General features: G+C 35.8%; 1 protein-coding gene across 3 annotated transcripts in view; it reads right to left on the bottom strand.

The window, feature by feature from the left end:
* Positions 1–22680, bottom strand: part of UACA (uveal autoantigen with coiled-coil domains and ankyrin repeats) — a 111487-nt gene that overhangs the window by 55002 nt on the left and 33805 nt on the right. For all 3 annotated transcript variants that reach the window (XM_069098183.1, XM_069098184.1, XM_069098185.1), the window contains exon 2: positions 4606–4739. In XM_069098183.1, the coding sequence (XP_068954284.1) occupies positions 4606–4739 (134 nt within the window). The remainder of the gene's footprint in view (positions 1–4605; positions 4740–22680) is intronic.

The following is a 22680-nucleotide window of genomic DNA, read 5'->3' as shown; positions in this document are numbered from 1 at the left end:
AAAACATTTTATGGTCAGGATTTTCTGTTTTTGCTACCGGTATATGATCAAATTCCTAGATACTAGTTCTGGTGGAGGACTCATTTAAAAAAATTACCATTTCTCCTGTGGGACTAACCCTACTCTTTTCTAAATGGTACTTCTTTTTTCACCCCAGTCCTTTTGTCATTCCAAATCCTAATTCTCTAAATCTTTATATTTCTTCTACCTATTTTTATCACCATCATTTTTATTTGATCTCTTTGGGATACAGACCTAGTAATAATATAGCTGGATAAAAGAGTATTATCATAAAAAGAGCTGTTACAAATATTTTTGTACACATAGATCCCTTTCCCTTTTTTGTTTTTTTTTTTGGGGGGGGGGAATCTCTTTAACCTAGAAACAGCACAACTAGTCTGTATCCCAAACAGATCCAAAAAAATTTTTTACGAAGGAAAAGGATTTATATGTACAAAAAATATTCATAGCTTCTCTTTTTATGGTGACAAAGAACTGAAAACTGAAGAGATGCCCATCTATTGGGGGAATGGCTGAATAAGCTGCAGTATATGATTGTTATGTAATACTGTTGTGCTAGAAGAAACAACATGCAGGAGTGTTTCAGAAAAACCTAGAAAGAGCTATATGAACTAATGCAAAGTGAAGTGAGTTGAACCAGAAAAACACTGTACACAGTAACAGCAATATCGTATGATAATCAACTGTGAATGACTTAGCTATTCTCAGCTAAGACAATTCCAAAGAACTTATGATGAAAAATGCTATACACATTTAGAGAAAGAACAAATGGAGTCTGAATGAAGATTGAAGCATACTTTTTTTTAAAACTTTCTTTATTTTTCTTGTTTCTTTGTTGTTGCTGTTGGGGGTGTTTTTTTGTTTGTTTGTTTGTTTGTTTTGGTATGTGTTTTCTTTCACAATACGGCTAATAAGGAAATATGTTTTGCATGACAACACATGTATAGTATATATCAAATTGCTTGCCTTCTGTAGGAGCAGGGCACACAGGGAGGGAGGGAAAGAATTTAGAACTCTAAATTTTTTTAAATTATGTTAAGTATTGTTTTACATGTAATTAAAAAATATATATATTTTTTAAATAAAATTTAAAAGTTTTTTTTTAAGAAAGATACCTGGGATCTAGTTGCTATTCCTAAATAGGTGTGACCCAGGCAAGTCATTTAACTTCTTTAGGTCTCAGTTTCCTCATCACAAAAGGAAATGGGCTTTTGGATATTAATGTGATCATGCTAAAGCAGTGGTTCCTAATTTGTGAGCCACAAGCCTGATAAAATTTTTAAACATCTGAGCCCCTGAAATGAACTAGACATTCTAAAGGAACATGCAACACTATCAATATTATTCGGAAGCTTATATTCTAATAAGGTTCATACATATCAAAAATATTTTAAAAGTTCACTATTATTTATTTTATGGTCATTGTTTGCTTTATGGTTTTATATCCTTAGTAAACTAAATAGGGAGAAATCAAAGAAGGATTTGGGGGAAATTAAAATCTAACCTTTGCCTCATTTTGGACATCTGAGTTGGAAGGCTGGGAAGGATTCCCAAATAATGGCTCTATTAGTATAAATAGAAGTAAATAGGATTTTGAGTTTAAAAGGTATTTGAAGAACATCTAATTTCTTCATTTTGCAACTGAGAAAAATTAGGTCCAATAATGTTCAAATGACTGTGTCGCTTACAAGCAATAAGTTATACAAGTAGAAAGAAGCAGCACCAGAATTGGCTATCCAGGGCTATGGATGGGGAGAGCGGAGATAGCACTCAGTAGTTGGTTGCCTCCAAGCCCTACACCAAACCACAGTTCAGAAAAACAGTGACTAAAGGGGAAAGTAGCAAAGGAAAAAGGCCTGAGGCTCATGTACCTATTTTTAGCCCATAAACTATCTTCGCCATCCTGAAGAAAAAGCGATAGGACTGTCAGTCCCTTCTCCAAACACTCAGCAGGCCTTTTATGACTTCTTCCCATCTTTAGGGCTGCCCTTAAGGTTTATTTTAATATACTTAATCAGAATAAAAATACTGGTTGGGTAAAAGGAAGACAGGGCCATAACTGGGCAGATTAGATTAGAGAAAGCATTTATTAAACTTACTACTTGCCAGGGGCAGCTAGGTGGCATAGTGGATAGAAAGCCAGGCATGGAGTCAAGACTTATCTTCCTGAGTTCAAATCTGGCTTCAGACACTCACTAGCTGCATGAACAAGTCATTTAAACCTGTTTTCCTCAGTTTCCTCATCCGTAAAATGAGCTGAAGAAGGAAATGATAAAGCATTCCAATATCTTTGCCAAGAAAACCCAAAATGGGGTCATAAAAAATCAGACATGACTGAAACAATAAAAACTACTTGTCAGGCACATGCTAAACTCTGGGAATACAAATACAAATAAAGTGAGTCTTTGCCTTTATATTCTAATGGGAAGGATGGGGGTATACTACAATACATAAAATGGAGTTGAAGGGGGGAGCAGGAGAGAAGGTGAGATCTATATGCAAGCAAGATTAGGACTGAGTATGACTGATGTGGGTTTTTCCTTAAATGGAGGTTCCAAGAAAGAACTCACCAGCGGAGGAAAAAGGAGAACAGGCATCTTTGGAGTAATGCAGGGCAGGGCTTTGCTGACAAATTTACAATCTGCTTAATTTAGTGGGTTCCTACCAAAAGCTAACACTCCCAAACCCAAGTAGGTGTAGCTTACAAGACCACTCCAGGCAGGTGGTACAAGGAAAGGTAACCACATAAACTACTTTCCTATATCCTGCAATAATATTCCCTAGCAAACAAAGTTGCCAACCATAGGCTCACTCTGCAGTAATCTGGAGGCTGCCAACACCCTTCATCTGGGTCTCGACAAGATGTAGGCAAGCATTTCCTCTTCCCAATATTTTGGGTATCTCTGAAACAACTTAAGGCAGGAGGGAGGAAGGGTGGCTAAAGAATGGGAAGGGTAGATAGCCCTCAAATGTTTAAACCAGCATTCTGATGTCATATTAGGTATATGGCAGGGGGGTGGGGAACCTTGGATTCTTACAATACCAAGTACAGGATTTAAGATATATTCTGCCTGAATTACCCTACCTAGGGATTATCCCTGAAATGGATGGGAGACAAGAAGACTTGAGGCATCCCATAGCTAACCACCTCTGAGGCAGTGGGTGACAAAGCATTTTACTATTGTTGGAAGATCTACAGTCATGCCCTCCCACCTTGTGAGGGTGTCTGGGAATGCATATGGGGCATAGGTGTGTGTGGGTGTGTGTATACACACACACATATACACATACACACACACACATATACATACATACACACACACATGAAAGAAAAGGTCCAATGACATCCCACTCCTCTTTCTGCCACTTCCGACCCTCCCCTGCCCCTGCAACACACACATAGAGTAAGACTACTCAGCCAACCTTCATTTGAGCTGGAACCACCGTTGCCATTATATCCCCTCTGACTGCCTTCAAGCCTGAGCTGAGGGTACAATAGGCCATTGCCATCCCTTTCCAGGGACCAGAAAACTACTGAAGAGAAACTCCCTTTACCAGAGCAGATCACCAACTATTCTGCCACTTCCAGACTTAGAAAGGTCTGTGGGGCACTGACCTGACAGGGCTACACTGTCAGAGGTGGAATGTGAAGCCAAATCTTCTTGACTAAGACTAGCTGGCCCTCTATCCACTATACTAAGGTATGAAACTCACATGCTTGCTGCACACAGCTGGCAAAACTCTCCATGCCCAGGGCAGGAACCAGATTAAAATGTAATTGGGAAAGGTTTAACAAAATAAAAAAACACAATACAACAAAGTATTAATTTGTGGTTTTCCGATTCAATTTGTACCCAGCAAGAATCTGTTTATAAATGAATTTGACACTGCTGCACTACCCCATGCAGGCTCTTGGCACCCAATTAGCAAGAATACTTAGTAAAACTAGGAAGTTATTAGATGGTCTATAGATGGGTAGGGAAGGTAAAAGGAAACATACTTTGTCTTTCCCTCCTCCCCAATCCATTATGACATCTTTCCTGCCTCTTGCAACAGATACATAAATTCCTAATTATGGCTCTGGAAGAGAGGCTTGGACTTCACCTAGCCAAGAACCCTAAGTATTGTTGTATATCTAGATGGTACTTTCATTTTCAGAAGATCCATTAGTCAAACAAGAAGCCCCATGACATAGTAGATGTATATGGTAGGCCTTGGAGTTAGGAAGACCTAGTTTCAAATACTGTCCATGAAAAAATATACTACCTCTTGTGATCATGGACAAGCCCTTGACCCCCAAGGCCCCTCTATAAGACTAAATTATAGATCAGTAGTTGATCTGCATCACTGTAAGTAGCTTCCAAGCAGGGAATTCCCCTAATAAAATTATACATCTAGAGCAAAACAAAATATAATAGCCAAACATACTTTTCTTGAAGAGTATTCTATATAGAAGAGCAGAAAGCTTTATTTAAAATACTAACCAAGACATACAGTTAATAAATGCAACTCACTTATTAACTTTGCCTACTAAGAGTGTAACCCAAATCCACCTAAAATGTAGTTGGATCATTAGATACTCACGCAGATCTGCCTTCCACATCTAGTTTACCAGGATTGATTCCCTTTTTAGCAAGGATGGAGGACACTTTTTCTACATCTCCCCTTTCAGCTGCTTTCATTAGTCGGTCATCATATTTGTTCCAATCTGTTGTTTGCTACACAAGTGAAAAATAAAAGTTAGCATATGGCATATTAGCAGTAAGAAAATTTTCAGAGGACACAAGGAACGTGAGACAGCAGTAAAGATATACCACCTATATCACCTGAACTAAGACTCATTTTGCATTAACATTGTTAAGATACTGTAAATCCAAGTTTGGGAGTCAGGAGAGATCTGGGTTTGATTCCACCTCTGACATTTGCTGTGTGACCATGAGAAAATCATTTAATCTCTCTAAGTCACACCTTTATTCCTTTGTAAAATAAGGATATTATTGCCTCTGGTACCTCCCTCACAGGGTTTTAAGTATCAAATGAGATTATGTATATAAAGCATTTTGCAAACCTTGAAATGCTTTATAAATATCAAAGACATTTATAATTCTCCATGATGTTCACTTCCCCTAATTCCCACCAACTCTAGCTCTACTCAGTTCTTTTCACATGATGTTATTTTGCCTTAAGTCAAGATTTTATGGAACCAAATGATGATGTAAGTTAAGGTATTCTGTGGTACAATATATTGAGTTAAATTTCCTGAGTACATCAAATACGCATCATTTTCTATATCTTATTGTATGAAAATTTATTTCTATGCTATCAGTATGCTGAAAATTACAAATTACAATTACACATAATAAAAGCCTATTCTTATGAGACAAATGATACTCCACTAAAAAGTCTTTAATTTGTGAGAGGATAACATTTTTTGCCAGTAACAGAGAGAATGGCACTTAACACATTTGTAAATACCTACACATCTTCTCAAAAGAAAACAGCTTAGAGACATTAAAGTTTAAAGGAAATCACAAAACCCAAAAGATCTGGGTCAAATGCAATAAGATTCAGGTTATAACACATTAAAGTTTTCAACTTATTTTTGTTTGTTACTTAATTTTGGGAATATTTGCAACAGGCAGCTGTGCACATTATTCAAGATGGCATTTTTCTTATGATAAAAATCAAGGTAAATTAATAGTGCTCACAACACAGTTATTCAAGCCATTTTATTTAATTTTTCTTTATGCATTAAGTTGACACAAATATCAATCCATTGTATCTAGATACTATAAAAAAAATCAAAAGAAGATCACTTAAGCATATTAATTTTAAAAGGAGAACAAAGGGAAAGTTTTGTTATTTATGGAGCATTCCAGTAAAGGCTTGAGCCACATACTAATTTTCATTATAAAAGTGACAATATTTGTTGTGATTAGAGAAAAACATTAAGATAATTATTCTTGGGCTAAAACTTTGATCTTTTCCTAATCAAAAAGAAACTACCACAAGATGGAACTATTCTATACATGTTGGTCAAATCAGCCTTCTGAATTTTACTAAGTGTAAACTAAAACCCTGCTATATGCCCCACTAAATACAATGCTGTTTCTCTAATGTATCTAGATATTTCTTCCCCATCTATCTCTAAACTTCATTAAGAACAGTTCCATTTCAGTAAAGCTGTTAGGTTCTTTAAAGATACAAATCAAATTCAATAACCACAAATGCCTTAACAATGCATATTTACACATAATAAAAAGACTTCTAGTCTCAGCTCATGAATCCAAACAATATTTTTTAACTGACTTACCTTCACATACTTTGTTTACTATGTCTTATTTCTCCAAAAATAAACCCCAAAAGAAGGGCAAGGAGTAGGTTGAAGTCAGCTCCCTGTCTTTCATAGTAACCTAAATGCTCTCCAAAAAGAGTAAATACTTTATTGCCCCCTGCCAAAAAGTCTGCTTTAAATAGGAAAGACTAGTTTAACAAATTTAAAATAATAATCATCAACATTATTTTTAAAAACTGCTTGGATAGGCAGTAGGGGTTTCTAAATTATTAAGCAGGTTAATCAGAATTTTTTCTAAATAAAAATGTAGTATTATCCATTTATAATTTAATTTGATGCTAGGATTGTTATTTCATTATATCAATTTCTACTAATCAACTAAGAAAAATGTGAATTATTAGTAGTGATTAAAAAACAATTCATTTTTGGTAAGTGATTACTGTATTAAGTCTCTAGAACCTACACAAAAACAAAATCTATTCTAGTAAGGCTATTATCAGCTAAATCAGATTGAAAACAATAAAACAAGCTAACAAGCATTCATAATGTAGTATTAAGCAAATCAAACAGGAAAACCTTACAAAGAACTTTTTGTTATGCTAAATCATAGGGATACCTACTCTGTTTTTAGCAGAACAGGAAAACCAACAGCTCATCATAAAGAAGACTTGGAACTCCTTGTTGCCAGCAGCAAACTATGTTCGAGGCATTAAGTTACAAACCTCAGCCATTCACACAAAACAAATAATTGGCCAAAACTTCTAACCAAAAGTTTGGGTCCTTTGTTTATAATGTTTCCCGTTCGACACTCATCTTGCTGCATTATATGCTTAGCTCGGATCCCTAACAATATTTTCTTCGTCCTCAGGATCTTCCTCTGACTTCATAACGCTTGAAAAATCTCTCTCCCCTTGTCTTACACTAGATTAAGAACAGGCCGAAGGCAGGTACCTTAACTCCTCCTCTTATTCTCTATTTGCTGCCTTTCAGGCAATCCCTTTCAGGAAGGAACTTGGTGGAAAATCCTACACACAACAAACAGCATCCAGCTGCTTTCAGTCAGTAACAAAGACACTGGAATGACCAGGCAGCAATGACTAGATCTGAATTACCCTGTTAACAGAATAGTCAGTCCACGATGGTTCAATTCTATTTTGGATTCTATAGAACTTGACAGCTGAGTGCTAGAAAGAAATGGCTAAATATACACACATATGTATATATAGATATAAATGTGCATTTTTTCCCACTGAGTAACACATTTTAGATCCTACTGGGAGCAAATAAGTCAAGCATATGTAAGAATTAGCTACTGAGGAACATGTCAAAACACCCTAACTGGTAGCCTGAGTGTCAATATCATTTGAAAAACAAAAGAAAGAAAAAGAACTCTTAGATTACATCATATACCACAATCAGCTTAAAATGTATATGTAACCTGAATATTAAAAGGTACACCATAAAAAAACTTTCAAGAGCACCTGATCAACTATTAAGAGAAATCTTAATAAAATAAGGGATAAAGAAGATCACAATATTAAATAGAAAACTTCAATTTCAAAGTTGAAAAACTTTTTCATGAATACAACTCAATGCTATTAGGATAAAGGAAGGAGTTAATTGGGCAGGGGAATCTTTTAATCAAATATCTGACAAGGATCTCCTATCCAAGGTATCTCACATAAAGTCAATATATCTTATATATATATACATGTATATGTGTATATATGGGGCATCAAGATGGAGTGCCAAAACTGGAATCAGGAAGACTTCGCTTTCTGAGTTCAAATCTGGCCTTAGACAGCTAGGCAAGTCACTTAACCCTGTTTGTCTCAGTTTCCTCATCTATAAAATGAGTTGGAAAAGGAAAGGGCAAACCATTCTAGTATCTTTACCAAGAATATCCCAAATAGGATCATGAAGAGTTGGACTTTACCAAAAACAACTGAACAATAAACTTTTATATATGTATCCTACGTTATGTTATCATGTATCTTATAACAGCTCAACATAGATAGCTTGTGTGTATGTGTTATATACATACATACATACATTAAAACACATACACACATATAGGCAACTAACACAAATACAGCGAGTCATTCCCCAACAAGTAGTTAATGAACTGTGAACAAACAATTCTCAATCAACAAGCAATAAATACTCGATGACTAAACAGTTCTCAAAAGAAGAAAAGTAAACCATAAACCATATGAAAACCAGTTCCAAATAATTAGAGAAAGGTAACTCAAAACAACCTTAAGGTTTCATTCCACACCCAGAAAATTGTCATGAAAACAAAATATGGGAATAGGTGGAGGGACTCTGAAAGGACAAACATAGGAATACAATTCTGGTAAAAGTGAATTGGTCCAAACTTCTGGAAAGCAGTTTGGAATTATGCTAACAAAGTGACTACAAGGACCACACCCTTTAACTCAGAGATCTTTATGACAGGCAAATGTCTCAGGGAGATCAAAGAGAGAAAGAAAATAGCACACAACAAAATATGTATTAATGTACTTTCTGCAGCAGCAAAGAACTGGAAACAAAATAGATAGGCATAAACTGGGAAATGTACCGCTATACAAATCATGGCACATAAATTATTGTATTATTTCTACTGTATTATTGTACTGTAAAAAACAAATATGAAGAATACAGAGATGCATAGGCAGACTTATAACTGATGCAATGTCAAGTCAAATAAACAACCATTTATTAAATGTTTAGCTTACTATGGGCCAGGCATATATGGTAGAAATATTAACAGTCCCTGCCTTCAGGAAACCGATATTCTAATGGAGGAAAGTGAAATAAGACATAACAATAATACCACAAAAAAAGTAGAAAAAACAAATCTATGTCCTCTGTAACATGGGGGTGATAATGTAGCAGTGACTAAAGTGTCTTTTTTATTTCATTTTTTCAATGTTCTTCTTTGAAATTATTTCATTCATTATTATTTACTTCTTCACTGAAATGAAGGTGACATAAAAACAAAAAATATCAATATTTTTTAAAAGAAATGATCTCAGCTATCCCACAGAATGATGTTAAGAATGAGTTCCAGGGGCGGCCAGGTAGCACAGCGAGGAAGAGCACCGGCCCTAGTGTCGGGATCACCTGGGGATCGAATCCGGGCTCAGATACTTAGCACCACACCCAAAAATAACTGGCCTGTAACCTTGAGCAAGTTACTTAACCCCAATTGCTTTAAAAAAAAAAAAAGGAGTTCCAGTATGATGATCACATGTCTTTAAATTTACAGAGACCTACAAACACAGCATGAAGTTCTATTTTAACCAAAATGTGTCAGACTTTTATTTAGAAAAAAAACACATGCTTGCACTTCCAATTTTTCTCCCTTCCAAGTATGAATCTCATTCTGTATACAACCAGGTTTCAGCTTACTACTGCTGCCAGTCTGTCTCCCAACATGTTAAATGAGAAGAGCCAGAAGTACTGTCAAAACATTAAATAGACCACATCATGATTAACAGTTTTAAACAAATAGGGTACTCTTTCAAGCAATTTAAATTTAACTTAGTGCTCAAGCTCCACTTTTGTTGCCTTAGCTGATTATCATGACCCCTGAGTAGGTTCATCTGTGGAAAGTCAATGTCTTCTATTCAGTTGAGTAAATAGAATAAGCAAAATGAACAGCAAGAATTCCATTAAACATCACACATATGAACAAGATTATAGATAAAATATTTTAGAAAAATAAAAGATCCCTATACTCCCACTCAAAATGAATATATTGCTAATACTAAATGAGAATTAAGTTGCTTGTCTTAGACATTATTTGTTTTAACCAAACTTTGGGTCCTAATGGGCTGACTAATAAGCCTATTGCCATTCAGTCATGAAGACCCTGAACACAAAGGACCTTGACCACAGTCACAAAGATGGGTATTATTCTTCAGACCTGGTAGACTTTTTATTCTCATTGGATTATTGGTTGTGGCCTGAGTGTAACCCCATGGGTATAATTTAGAGAGCCTTACCCTTCCATGTATTTCCCTAGTGTTTTTGTTTAGTAAGACAGTAGGTTTTAAAAAATGAGTCTACGAAAGCAAACTCCCAGTGATTTCCTAAAGCAGATCATAGGAAGACCGGTTGTAGTAACATTAAATTCTGGAATTGATTACCAAGGTGTCCTGGCTTGCCTGGATGGCTACATGAATATAGCTCTGGAACAAACAGAAGAATATGTAAATGGACAACTAAAGAATAAGTATGGGGATGCATTTATTCGAGGAAACAATGCGTTATATATAAGTACACAGAAGAGAAGAATGTGAAGATATCAGGAAAGGTAATAATTTTTGTTTTTTCATATATTTTTTTAAAAATTTAAAAATTTTGTTCCTATTTTTGTTATGTACATTTTCCTGTTTTCATTATAGCTTATGCAGTGACTTGGGGGGGAGGAAATAGAGCTATTTTAAACATAAACTAATGATTTCAGTTGTACAGAGTTCTTTCACCCTTTAAGTTTGGGTAACTTTCTTATGACTGTCAGTGATAGGAATAAAAAGAAAAAGGTAACAGATCGTTACCTACTGCTGCTGCTGAAAAAAAATTTTCTCCCAATTTTAAATTTTAAGTAATGAAATCTACTTATGAAGATGGAAAAAAAAAATGGGGCGGCTAAGTGGCGCTGTGAGTAAAGCTGGCCCAGAATCAGGAGGCCCGGAGTTCGCTTCTGGACTTATACCTCATTGACTCTCTAAACTTGACTTTAAACCTGGGTCTAGCAAATAATCTGATCTGAACACCTTTAGACTAGTTCTTATCTTATAAAGCACTGTAGGTTTTTTAAAAGGTCAATCTTATTTTTAAAGTTTTTTTTTCGCACACTCCCTGTTTCCACAATAGTATTATAATAATTTATACATTCTCAAAAAGTTGAAGTTCCACTCAAAGTTTCCATCACAGAATCATAAATGTCTATAGGAAAAGGCAAATAATCATTATGCTACAGTAGTATATAATGTCAATTAAAAGTTGTATTATCACCAAAAGTAATAATAAGAAAAAAAATCTTTTTACCATGCATTCTTTAAGGGGTAGGTAGGTTATATTTCCACTCTGAAAAGACAGGGATAAACAAAGTATTATTTTTAAAAGATGATTAAGGGAGAAACCAAAACGAATTCGCTTTGGTGGAACTAAAAGATAGTACTATTTCAACTCAGGCTTATTTGACTGTTCTTCAGAGAAAATTTGGGAGAACTTAAGGTTATCTTTTTTTTTTTTTTTAGTCCACAAAGCATAGAGACAAGCTCTTCCAGACAAAGGAGTTAGGGTACAGCAAAGAAGGTGACCTAGAGGTCTATGAAACAACAATTGAAAACCATAAAAGGATCTACATATATACAAAGGCACTCTAATGGAATGTTTTCTTTGTATTGTATATAAAGCCATTTCTAACATTTTATGGATATCTGGCTGTGGTAATAATACTACAAAGGGCTGAAAACAAATCTCTCTGTGCCATCTATAGCTTTCTGGGACAGAGAAGAGAAAGTAACATTTGCCAACACCCTGCCTGCTCAGAATATTTGGGGAATTCATCCTCCAGAAGAGATTTCTCCAGGTTGGATAGAAACAGATTAGGAAATAATGGAGCTGAAACAGAGAGCAATTAGATTGAACAAGAAAAGGAAGAAGGCAGGTATTTCTGAGGAGTTAATAAATTGAGAGAGCAGGGCAAGATTTTCTATCAAAATTTAGGAGCAGAATGATATGGCTGTCTATTGTCAAGTAATTAGTTATTTAGGTTGGTGTTCTTTCTTCTATAACAAAAAATACTTCACTCTCAAAGAGGTTATGATCTTTTGGAAAACCACTAATAAAAGTCTGATCACAAGATCATTAAGATGGAGGACATTTTCTCCAGTCTGCATTAACAAAAAAAAAAAAAAAACTCCCCCCCCCCCGCAAAAGAAACTATGCACAGAGGTAGAACAACTATAGCTGTTTCCACAAGACTATAAAGAAAAAAGGTCCAATAAGGTAAAAACAGCCTTATGATTTAACAGTGGAGAGAGCCACCAGCCTCCACACTCTAGGAGGGTACACAAACTGAAGCACTAGCTTGTGCTCTGGGACCCACTCTACTGAGGGTTTTCCCCCATCATCTTATTGTAACAAGACAAGGACACAACTCTTCCTAGACTCATGGAGGATGGGGGTAGAATGGGGACAGAAAGAGTATACCACAACTTCCCATCTAGCTGGAGTGGCAACTCTCCCCCACAGGTGAATCAATGTATTTTGTGGATCTAAATTGCAGAAGAGAATGATGTTAAGATAAGAGGTGGAGGATAGAAGAGAATATGTGATGTACTCTAATCAAATCCATGTTAAAAAAAAAAAAAAAGCAAGAAGAGAATTGGGGCAGCAAGGTGGCACAGTGAATAGAGCACTGGCCCTGGAGTCAGGAAGACCTGAGTTCAAATCTGGCCTCACACACTTGACACACTTACTAGGTGTGACCTTGGGCAAGTTGCTTAACCCCAAATGTCTTGCCAAAAAAAAAAAAAAAAGAAGAGGAGGATCTACAGGAGAATAGATGAGACAGAAAGGAGGGAGTGACTGAAATAGGAGCAAAGAAAAGCTGAGAATTCAATTCATTGGGGATGGGAGAGGATGCCATCCCACAGAAGGAGAGATACTCTATAATAGAAGGACGGGACTGTACAATTTGCCTAATTGGGAGGGGGATGTTTCAAGAAGAACTTCTGAGAAAGTGATGTGCTTTCGGAAATCTAACCTACTGGAAATAAATGGCGACCATCACCCAGAGAGGAGTTTCACATGAGTAGGGTTGAGAGTAGAATTAGATCAAACAATTTGGGACTCAGGGAAATTTCTACAGTGGAGCAATGCTTCTATCCTCATTATGCCCCCATGAATTGATACTTCTAAGAGTGAGGCACAATAGACAAAAAGAATGAGGGGGCAAGATCTATAAGACAATAGCACAGAAACTGATTAGAAGAAGAAACTCAATCTTGGTCCTTTGGAAGCTGTAATATCATGAGGAATACAAAAAGGCTAAATAAGTAATAAATAAGTATATAGAACATTAATCAAACAATAGAAATTTAGAATAGACAGAAGAAATTGGTGAAGAGAATATAGTAAAGAAATACTTAGAAAAAGGTGCAGAGATAGGGCGAGTAGGTGGCACAGTGAATAGAGCACCTGCCCTGGAGTCAGGAGAATTTTAATTCAAATCCAGCCTCAGACACTTAACACTTACTAGCTGTGTGACCTTGGGCAACTCACTTAACCCCAATTACCTTGCCCTCCCCCCTTCAAAAAAGAAAAAGGTACAGAAAAACTACTCGAAATTATTAACAACTTTAGCAAAGCTGCAAGATACAATAAACCCACATAAATCATCAGCAATTTTATATATTACCAACAAAGTCTAGCAGCATGATGTAGAAAGGGAAATTCCATTTAAAATAACTATAGACAATATAAAATACTTGGGAGTCTACCTGCCAAGACAAACCCAACAACTATATGAACACAACTATAAAACACTTCACACAAATAAAGTCAGACCTAAACAACTGGAAAAATATAAACTGCTCATGGGTATTCTGAGCCAATATAGTAAAGATGACAGTTCTACCTAAATTAATCTATTTATTTGGTGCCATACCAAACTCTCAAAAATTATTTTATAGAGCTAGAAAAAAATAACAAAATTTAGCTAAAAGGATATTAAGGGAATCAATAAAAAAAATGCAAAAGAAGGTGGTCTAGCTGTAACAGATTTCAAACTGTATTATAAAACAATAACTATCAAAACAATCTGGTACTGGCTAAGAAATAGAGTGGTGGATCAGCGGAATAGATTAGGAACCAGTTACATTATAATAAATGATCTTAGTAAGCAAATATATGATAATATATCTAACAATCCAAGTTTCTGGAACAAAAACTCATTATTTGACAAAAACTGCTGGGAAAACTGGAAAACAATATGACAGAAATTAGGTATAGACCAACATCTCACACTCTTTTGTTCCAAAAAAGGAAGCATTACAAAATGTAAAATAGATCATTTTTATTCTATAAAATTTAAAAGTTTTTGCACAAAGTCATTGCAATCAAGATTAGAAGGGAAGCAGAAAGATGGGAAACAATTTTTACAAACATGGTCTCTGATAAAGGGCTCATTTCTAAAATAGTCAAATTTATAAGAATCCAAGTCATTCTCCAATTGATAAATGGTCAAGAACAGGAACAGGCAGTTTTCAGATGAAGAAATTAAAGCTATCTATATAGTCAAAGGAAAAAAATACTCTAAATCACTATTGATTAAAGAGGTACAAATGAAAACAACTCTGAGGTACCACCTCACATCTACCTGGCTAATAAGGAAAATGTTTTTTGGAGGGGATGTGGGAAAACTAGGACAGTAATATACTGTTGGTGGAGTTGTGAACTGATCCAACCATTCTGGAGAGCAATTTGGAACTATGCCCAAAGGACTATAAAACTGTATACCCTTTGATCTGGCAATACCGCTGCTAGATCTACATACCAAAGACATCCAAAAAATGGGAAAAGGACCTATTTGTATAAAAATACTTATAGCAGCTCTTTTTGGGGTGTCTAAGAATTGGAAATCAAGGCGATGCCCATCAATTGGGGAATGACTAAAAAAGCTATAGTATATGATTGTAATTGAATGGAATACCACTGTGCTATACGAAATTATGAACAAGATGATTTCAGAAAAACCTGTAAAGGATTTCATGAACTGATGCATAGTGATGTGAACAGAACCAGGAGAACATTGAACAAAGTAACAGCAATACTGTTCAATGACAAGAAAATCCCAAGGGACTAATGATGAAGCATACTATCTATCCACCTCCAGATAAAGAACTGATATTGATTGAATTCAAATTGAAGCATGCTATATTTCACTTCCTTTCTTTTTTTCTTTTTATTTGAGTCTTCTTGTACAAAGTGACTAATATGAAAATGTTTTATATAACTGCACATGTATAACCTATATCTGATTGCTTACCATCTCAGAGAGGAGGTAGGGGAGGAAGGGAAGGAAGAAATTGGAACTTAAAACTTTAAATAAAAATGTAAAAAAAGAAAAAGGTGCAGAAAAAGAAAGCAACAAACAAACAAAATAAACAATGTTGGAAGAAAGAGGAGGGGAGGTACCTTGAATGTACTTGAAGGTACTTAACAGTGTGGGAAAGGGGAATGTAGATGAGAGGAATTACATAAACTAAAAGGAAGAAAAAAACAGTAAGTTAAGTAAAACTACAAAACTAAGGAAAAAGTTGGTAGATGGGAATGACGGGTTGAGAATGCATAGAAGAAAGCATAAGGAAATGGCATGCCTTAAAGTAGATTAAACAAAACTTGAGGAAGGGGACATATTGTCTTGAAAGAAGATGGGGAAAAAAATTTAATTCAGAGGGAAAAAACAATACCAGATTTACAAATGGAGGAAAATATAAACCTAACTCAAGCTTTAAAGTAATGTAGTAAATGATCCAATATGATCAGAGTGACAGCCTAGATTTTTTTTTAATCTGTTATTTGCAAGAAACATCTAAAAATTAAAAAATAAAAAATAAGAAGCTGGAAAAATAATTATTTCCTATGGAGAAGGTGAATCCTAAGAAGCAGGAGGTGCAATCCTTTCAGACAAGGTGATTAGCACAGTATCTGGAACATAGTTAGCACTTAAGAAATGCTTCTTGACTTGACTTGATGTATTGAAATCCCCTCTTATATGCCTTAATGCCACAGTTCCTCAAGTTACTCCATTCCCATAACTTATTATTTCCCTGCATCTCAGTTATACAAAGATAGTCATGCCCTTGCCCTTGCCATTATCTCAAAGTGTTTATATTTAAGATTCCTTTCTTTGATCATAATTTCCTACTGTCCATTTTTTCCTATGCCTTATGACTCCTAAACCTGTCCTTCATGTGTATCATGACTTCTACTCTCTCTACCCCTCTCCCAGATTGTCACCTCTGCACTTGATTACACTTTCCTTCATTCCCATCTCAGCTATTGATGAACTCAACTCAATTCTACATTATCCCTCATTCTTAATTGTTCAGTCCTCTTCTCCTATCACCAATCATACTTTGCCCAACCCCAAACCTAGGTTACATCCACCATCTGCCTCCTTCACTATTTATATCCTATTGAACAGAACTGAAGGAAATCACGAAATCATACTGATTGAGCCCTCACTGTCAACAAAGCAAACATTCTGCTCCTCCCTAACTGATTCACTATTTTTCTGTCCAAAGCAGCTGTTCCAAACTTTCACCTCTGTCCTTAAGTTTTCCTTAGAATATTATCTTCTCAGCCCAGGGCCCTTCTTTGTATTTTATTGAAAAAAAAAACTGAGACCTTTCATTAAGTGCTCCTTCTTCCCGCCTCTTCCTCATCTCACATTGCTAAGATATCCCTTTACTACATCTTGATTTACGCTATTTTCACTTAAAGAAGTAGCTCTTCTACTTGACAAGGCAAATCCCTTCTTTACATATGCCCCAGAATCCCATCACCTCACCTCCCCAACTTCTCCAGTAAATTGCCCCCACTATTATCCTATTTTTATCTTCATTCTCTCCCTATCTACTGACTCCTTCCCTACTGCCTACAAACATGCCCACATTACCCTTTACAAACCCTCACTTAATCTGACCATCCTTGCATCTTATATCTCCATTTCTCCTCTGTGAGTAAACTTGAGAAAGCAGTCTAAAATCAGTGTCTCTCCTTCCTTTCCTCTCACTCTCTTCTTAACCCTCTTCAATCTGGTCTCTAAACTCATCATTCAACTGGCAATGCCATCTCCAAAGTTACCAGTGATCTCTTAAATGCCAAATCAAATGGCTTTTTCTTCTTGATCCTCCCTGACCCATGTGTAGCCCCTGGCATAGTCAATCTCCTCCTTCTGAATACTCTCCACTAGTGTTTTCATGATAGTACTCTCTTGGTTCTAATCCAATATGTCTGACTGCTCCTTTTCAGTCTCCTTTGTTGTTCTTCATCTCATGTCTAAGTGTGGATGTTCCAAGGTAAGGCTCTGTCCTAGTCCCTCTTCTCTTTTTTTCTCAATACTATCTCAGTTGATGACCTCATCAGTTTCAATGGGCTTAAGCATTATCTCTATTCAGATGATTCCCAGAATCATAGATCTAATCCTAAACTCTGCTGAGGTATACTAATAAATCTCCAAAGGCCTCTTGGATGTAGACATTAGAAATTCAACACATCCAAAACAAAAACCATTATTTTTCCTCTCAGGTCATACCTCATTCACAATTTTCCCAGTCACCTAGGCTCACAACCTTGCTGTAATGCTGGACTCCATGCTCTAACTCACTCTATAATCTAGGCTAGATGTAGAGAAACACATTAAAAGGATACACCTATAACCCAGATCATGACAGCCTATACTAGAATAGTAGCTGATGAATGGAAAAGAGGGATGTATATGACAAACACTGTGGAAAGACAACTTATAAGACTTGACAACTAACTGTACATGTGGAGTGAGAGAAAGTAGGAACTCAGAATGACATGGACTTTGTGAACCTGGGTGACTGGAAAGATAGTGGTGCTGAGGCTGGGTAACCTTTGGGGGCAAGTTAATGAGTTCTTTTTTGGACAGTTTAAGATATTAAGGAGATATCCTATTCTAAATATCATATAGGTAGCTAGTGATATGGAGGTCAAGAAAGAGAGTGCAGCTGAATGAATGAATATATATATATATATATATACACATATATACACACTCACATATAATACATACATATATACACACATATATAATACATACATATATACATATATATTTACATGAAAGTCTCTCTGAAGAAAGATGGTAGCTATATAGAGATGTAAGCAGCTAATGAGTTCACAAAGTGAGATAGTGTAGAGAGAAGAACCTAGGACAGAACCTTGGGATTTTCCCCAAAGTAAGAGGGCAGGACATGGATAATAATCCAACAAAGAAGACTGAGGAGTGATAAATTTCTCAGGTAAGTAAGAGGATTAGAGTCAGAAAAACTCAAGGTAGGAAATAGTATCCAGGAAAGAAATAGTAGTCAACAGTGTCAAATGTTTTAGAAGTCAAGAGGAATGAGGTTTATTAAATATAACTTTCAAAGAACTTGCTTATAGCATTACTGTTCAAAGAGGCATGAATTTTAGAGTTACAGTACTTTCTTAAGAGGCAATATTGTCTAATGGTTAAAAAAAAAACCCAAAACACCTAAGTTGAAGTCCTGCCTTGAAACATACTCTGAATAATTTAATTATATTTTCGGTGCCCCCAATTAACTCTCTAAATTATAGAACAACTGTGGATCTGTACTGGTGATTCACATTGATATATGAAGTTTCCATAATCAGGGGTACAGTTCTCCCCCAAAAATATTTTAATAGAAGATATAATATCAGGGCTTGAAATTGCAGTGATTCCTCTTACGGTCTTTGAATTTAAGTATCTTAGTTTTTATAGCACTTAGCAGAACAGTTGCTATGTGTTACAGTGCTGGCTACTTTATTCTCCAAAGAGACACCTTAAATATATTTGGTAAATTAATTTAGAAGCTTTAGCTTGCAACAGTTTTAGGTTAAAACTGGATGAATGTCTCCATTTCAAAGAAACCCAGGGAGTGAATTTAGAAATCTGCATTAAGAATACTGTTGAGTAAATCAAGTGAATACTTAAAAAGGCTTCTGGCTTGCTTTAGAATCCTATGCCATTTTAAAGTAACTACTAAATGTGTTATTTGCGTAACATGTGATTAGTATATTTTGTAACATGTGACATATCTTGTAATGATAACAGCTTCTTCCTACAACAGTCAGGTTAAGTTCAGTGATTTGTTGTTATAGATGCATTTATTTGGTTTTTTGCTTCCTGCCATATTTATGAATTAGTGTTTATGGAAAACAAGGAAGCCAGTGTCACTGGATCAAGGGGCATGTGTAAGGTGGTTGCTGTGTAACATATACAGACTGGAAAGGTATTGAGGTTAGCTAGGTTATGAATGGCTTTGAAGAACAAATGAAGGATTTTGTAGTTGATCCTAGAGGTTCTAGGGAGCCTTTGTAGTGTATTGAAGAGGGGTATGATATAGACAGACCTGTGCTTTAGGAAAATATCAGAACAGAGGATTTGAGAAGGTTGTTTCTGAAGGGATGGATCAGTCTACTGATTCAACTCTTGGCTCTGGGCATTTTCTCTGACTCTTCTACATGTCTGGAATGCTTTTCCTCCACCTCTGGGTTTCACTGGCTTCCTTCAAGTTCCAACTAAAGCCCCAACTAAAATTCTACCTTCTATAGAAAGCTTTTACCCAATCCCTCTTAATTCTAATGCTTTTGCTCTGTAAATTAAGTTTTATTTAACCTATGCATATAGGTGGTCTGTACATAGTATTGCATCAATGGACTTAATCCAATAGCAAGATTATAGATTTAGAGTTATAAAGGTCCTTAGTTGCCGTTTGAGTCCAATCTCCTCATTTCACAAATGAGGAAACTGAGTCCCACAAGTTAAGTGACTTGTTACTCAAAGGCAAGAAGTAACAGGACTAGCATTTTAACCAAGGTCCCTTGGCAGCAAATTCATTATTCTCTCCACTGTACCAAACTGTAAGAAGGAAATACTTAAGCTATCTTATTAGCTAGGCTTTGGAACACTTCTACATTAAAAAAAAAATTTAGACCATGTTAGTAACACAGTCAATTCTGATTACTATCTTTCCCTATGAGAGAATTTCAAAGACAAAAGGATCTCAAGTTTATTAGACTCATTTTTTTCAGAAACTCATTAGAACACCTAAAAGAAATCTATAAATAAAACATCAACACTGGGAATTAAGAGGACTGAGGAAAAAATGATTTTTTTCTGTGTGCCAATCCCCTCAGCTTTAGTGTATTCTGAAATAGACTTTGAAAAGATAAAAAGACCGTCCTGTGATTTTCTTCACATTAACTCCCTCAATTACATCACAAAATGCATTTTTCCCCCAAGTATTGGTTTATCAGAATTACTAAAGGTAGTTGTAAGGATCAAATGAGACTTTATTGAGGATATGTTTATAGACAGTAGGGAAGCAACCAATAGAAAAGGAAGATTAAAGGTAAGTAAAAGGGTAGGGCTGATGACCAGAGCAATGTGGCAGAAAAAAAACAAGATGGACCCTCATGGAAAATTGGGCTAAAAAAGAATTAAGTAAAGAAATTTCCACTAAAACAGGCTTCCAGATGTATTCCTAACTTTAAAAAACTGTTCAATTCAGCAAATATTAATTAATCCTACTTTATACAAAAACTGTGCATGGGGGAACATGGAAAATTTAGATTAAAAAGGAGTACAAACAAGTTAGCTAATAAAACTTTGAAGAATATTTAATGGAGGAACCTACAGGAAATAACAGGTATCAAATCTGAAAATGACAATTAACTGGTTTTTGGATAAAGCCAAGAAATAGAAAGAAAAGTATATGTCTTATAACACTTTATCAAAAATGCACAATTCTCCACAACGTGGTGAAAAATGGACATTCTTTGACATAAAACTGATGGTTTCTTTTCACTTCGTAGATAAAGCACACACTCACAAACACGTTTTCTCCAGTTATTTGAAATATGATTTCCTTCCTCGGATAGCTCAATATGTGTTCTTTATTACAGAATAATTTCATAGCCTTATATATTATCGCTTAATACTGCAATGCATTCTCCAGTACGATATTACAATATGAAATCCACAGTAAGCTAAAATATATAGCAAAAGGACTTCTGAATTGCAAAAAGTAAACATTCCACATTTACCTAGAAAACAGAAATCTACCAGTATAATGCAAGACATGATAAAATTAGTAACAAGAAAGAATATGACTAACATATAGGATCATAGGATTTGGAAGGAACCTCAGAGGTCATCTTTGTCCTCACTTTATGGATGACAGGGCTAAGGTACAGAGAGAGATTAATGACTTGTCCAGATCCTTTAACTCCCAACTCAGTAATCTTTCCACTGTACCACCCTGATCTTTAGGATTAAAAAAATAATTAATGGCTTTTTTTCTTTAATCTTGGTTTACAGTTATTATTTAAGCCTCTGGTGTTCAGCAATTACTACTCCATATTCAGCACTAAGAATTCAATGCATTGCATATTTACAAAGTGCTTACTCTTCCTAGCACTATACTAGACAATGGGAATACAAATACAAAATGCACATATGTTCTATTTGAAGGGATTTGACACATACTTAAGTATTGTAGGCAGAAAATTGAGGTAAGAGAGAAGATATCCTAGGGATCAGGGAAGGTTTTATAGGAGTGGTAGCACCTGACCTGAATTTTAAACAAAGACAAGGATTCAAGGGTTCTAGGATTTTGAGATGAGAAGGCTTCTGTTAATACAGGAGACAGGAGATGGGAGTGTCAAGCTTAGGAAGGGCTGTAGTCCAATTTGGCTACAGATGGGAAAAATATTATGTGACGTGTTCATATCCTCTGACTCCAGTCAGTGATCTTTCCACTGTAAAGCACAGCCTTTTAGACCTGACAGTTTCTTAATGGCTTAAAAAAATTCTCCTTCACAGTTACCATTTAATCAGTTCCTCTGGTTTTCAGCTAAAACTGCTTCAAATTCAAAAGTAAGGAGTAAGAAGGGTTAGGACGTTTGGTCCTAACCAAGGTAGGAAGCTAGATTGTAGACAGCCTAAAATGCCAGGCTAAGAAATTTACATTTTATCCTATAGGCAATGAGGATTTCAATTGGCCTGGCATTATTTTGCTGGTCCAACCCAAGTTAAATCCCATTATCCATTCTACATAACCATCATCCAAAAATAACACCTGGTTCCACTATAAACCCTTGCTATGTCCAGCTAGGTCCTCAATGCTGCTATTTAATTTTTATTCATTCATAAGTGATTCCATTTTATTGTTGCCTTAAATCTTTTTACTCTTAAGTACATAACAATTAACTTCCCCACCCCGTGACCCCAACTCTCTGCTGTTAAAGAAATGACAATCATCAATCAAGTCAACATCTCTCAGATATGTCCCATTCTCTCCTCTAATACTGCCACCACCCTGGACCTCATTACTTCATGCATGCATTATTGCAATACCCTGATGGTTGGGCTGCTTGCCACAAGTCACTGCCCACTCTAGACCATCCCTCCATTCAGCCATCTAAGTGATTCTCATAAACACTGGTTCAACTATCTCTGTCTCTCTGTCTCTGTCTGTTACACACACACACACACACACACACACACACACACACACACACACACA

Source organism: Petaurus breviceps, unplaced genomic scaffold (genome assembly GCF_028583685.1).
Source record: "Petaurus breviceps papuanus isolate PSGF00001 unplaced genomic scaffold, PetGlider_PUasm1.0 37, whole genome shotgun sequence".
NCBI lineage: Eukaryota > Metazoa > Chordata > Mammalia > Diprotodontia > Petauridae > Petaurus > Petaurus breviceps.
Note: the sequence above shows the minus strand (reverse complement) of the source record. Positions and strands in the feature narration are given on the sequence as shown.